The sequence below is a fragment of the Pteropus vampyrus genome, unplaced genomic scaffold, assembly GCF_000151845.1.
Source record: "Pteropus vampyrus isolate Shadow unplaced genomic scaffold, Pvam_2.0 Scaffold94, whole genome shotgun sequence".
Taxonomy (NCBI): Eukaryota; Metazoa; Chordata; class Mammalia; order Chiroptera; family Pteropodidae; genus Pteropus; species Pteropus vampyrus.
The window spans coordinates 1,324,498-1,327,337 of NW_011888875.1; the positions used below are offsets into that span (position 1 = coordinate 1,324,498).

At 52.6% G+C, this 2,840-nt stretch overlaps 1 protein-coding gene across 1 annotated transcript in view; it reads left to right on the top strand.

The window, feature by feature from the left end:
• ANKH (ANKH inorganic pyrophosphate transport regulator) overlaps positions 1–2,840 on the top strand; it is a 55,151-nt gene that overhangs the window by 19,384 nt on the left and 32,927 nt on the right. Inside the window, exon 4 of the mRNA XM_023532942.1 lies at positions 462–566. Coding sequence (XP_023388710.1) covers positions 462–566 — 105 coding nt within the window. The remainder of the gene's footprint in view (positions 1–461; positions 567–2,840) is intronic.

A 2,840-nucleotide genomic window follows, 5' to 3' on the forward strand; every position in this document is an offset into this window, starting at 1 on the left:
AAGGAAGTAGGGGGACCCTACCCAGTCCCTGAGAACCTGTAGTGATGGCAGTAACTCAGAGCCACGTTAGGGCCCCTCATCCAGGCTTCATCTACGCAGAGTGCTGCGGCTTATGATTCAGCTGCTCGGAGAGAAAGAAACCGGTTTCCCCCAGCCCTGGTATCGACTCAGCTTTCCTGCCAGGCGCGTGGACCCGGCCTGCGCACTCGGCTGCATGTAATTGGTATGAACTAAATACTGTGTGGTCACTGATCTCACTTAAAAATCGAACATGGATCTGGCCACCACACCATGTTACAGTCATTTTACCAACCGAAGATTTATCAAACCTGTGCTCCTAAGGTTTAGAGGGAGGGCGAGGGCGTAGAAAGTCTATTTCAGGAACGCCCAGTAAATCACAATGACCAGAAATAATACAATCCTGAAGGTGTCTCTCATGCCAAACTCTTTTCCTCCGGCAGGCGTGGACCCATGCTGGCATCCTCCTAAAACACAAATACAGTTTCCTGGTAGGATGTGCCTCCATCTCAGATGTCATAGCTCAGGTGAGTAAGGTCTGCGTGTCGGTCAGAGCTCTCAGAGCCTCTTTCTGGAGGGAGAGAAGCTCTGCTGCCTCCCTTACGTTCGTTCCCTCTGCGTTCCTGCCTCACTCGAACCCAGTGAGGACTTCGATAAATGTTTGTGAAACGGACGGGAGAATGAGCCTCTTATGATGCAAGTCTGCATGATCGTGCTTGAATGAGGGTTTTAGGAAATTAAATTTAGCATCAGAGCTTTTGACCGTGATTTTAAAGAGCTTGCATGTGAGATGACTTATAAAGTCACAGCGAGCACATTGTGGGGTGTCCATAGGGTCACCGCGCACTTGGCTGGGTGGACACTCGGCCCTCTGTGTGGCCTGACAATACATGGCCTGTCGCTTGGTTCTAGGCAGAGCTCTATCTTAATTATTCTTAAATCTTGTCTCTCATGTTGTTGCCACGCCTGACTGCCATTCGCAGGTCATTTCTCCACATTTAAAAAGAACCGGGAAGTCAGATGCCATCGGACAAGAAGAGGCCTTCATCATGCTGTCTGTCGAGTCGAGCCCCCTGGGGCCTGGCACCAGCCCTGGTTTTCCATCCTCCTTTCTGTCTTTTTCCACAAAGGATACTGCATGAAAAAGTTTCAGCAGAAAATTAGATTTAATTCCTGTAATCCATAAATTACACGGCATTCTGATAAGCAGGGATTGGGGAGACCGATTTCTCCATAGAGGCGGAGGTTGGACCTAAATGTCTCTGATGTTTCCACTTGGGTTCTTTAAAGGCACCCGAAACCTGAATCCCTGTCTTCCATATCAAACAATTTGCTTTTGAGTAAGTTAATGGCACTATCGTCTGGTCAGAAACCGGCAAAGCACCCTAATGGCACCCCTCATCATCACCGGCCTTTTGGATTTTAGTCCTAGGTCCTTTTTGATCCGCCCTCTCCTCCCCGTCTCCGCCGCGCTCGCCCTGGTCCAGGGCATCACCCTCCCCACCTGCAGCACCTGAGGTGCCTCCTCACTCTCCTCCCTCCGTCCCCACTGCGGCCATGGTGATCTATTCTCAGTGAAATTCTGTCCACCTCACCCCCTGCCTGAAACCTGCTTTAAAACTGCTGTTTGATTAACATTTCTCTACCTCCTCGACTAGACTGTCAGCTCCAAGATTACGGGGTCTGGGACTCTGTAAATTGTCATGGCATCCGCAGCGCCTGGCGTGGGGCCGGCACGTAACAGGCTCTCGCTGGGAAAATCCTCACCACTAAGACACTCGGCTTCCCTCCGAAAAGAGTCAGGCATTTTGCGATGACTTTATCAATGCAAAGCCGTAATTCTGGGGTGAGAAGCAAAGGCCCACGGGTTATTTTAAATTGATAAACGACGCGATCCACAGTGAAGATGGAAGCTCCGCGATGCGGTGGACCACGTGGCACCAAACTATTAAAAACATGGCCTTGGGAGCACTGCCGGCGAACACGTCCTGCCGGCCCTCCATCCCTCCGTCCCATTTCCGGGCGCTCCCCACATCTGCCCGCTTTCCCGCTGCTTCCCTTTCCCTTCATGTCCGGATCCTCCTCCTCGGTCTTGCATGGCCATCCTCACGGCCCCGGAGGCTTCCCGGACTCGGCGGAGGAAGGGTTGGTCTTCACGTGTTCATTTCTCATACAGCACGTGTTCAGTCTCTAAACACGGTCCCCTCGGTTTGCAGTGTGCGTTTGCCTGTGTCGGATGATGAGCTCACTGCGGACGGGCGAGTCAGAGTTCACATGTTAGGACACCATAGAGGCCTCACATTCACTGGCGAAATAAACGGGTACCTTCGCCCCATCACGAAGCCTCAGTCTCTGTTCCAAACACGATGGGTCCGTCACGAGGCTCCCCAGCTGGTCTCTGCAGCCTTTGCTTAGCACGGCAGTGGTTACACTGGGAAGCAACAGGCCTGGCGACGGCCGTGGGCATCTCTGCTCCTGTCCTTCGGTGACCACCAGTGAGAGCACTGCCCCAGTTTGTGTCCACTTATATTGTCCATGCCGCAGGCAGCCTAGTGTGTCCACGCAGCCAAGTGGTGCCTCTGTCCTGCACCTTCCTCCGAGGGCATCCGTGACGGGGTCTGTCTCATCTACTGGTTTGAGAACAACAGCTCGGGGACAGGTATCGGCGTCTGCTGTAAGCAAACCACCTGCAGCATCTAACGCTTCTTTTTTGTTCAGTAGAGTCTTGAGGGATCATTCTGCCTTCCTGGGTTCCCTGTGGCAATGATTGTGCTCGTTTAGTGAATCACACTGGGCCTCCGACGTCTTTTTTGAGCTTGCCG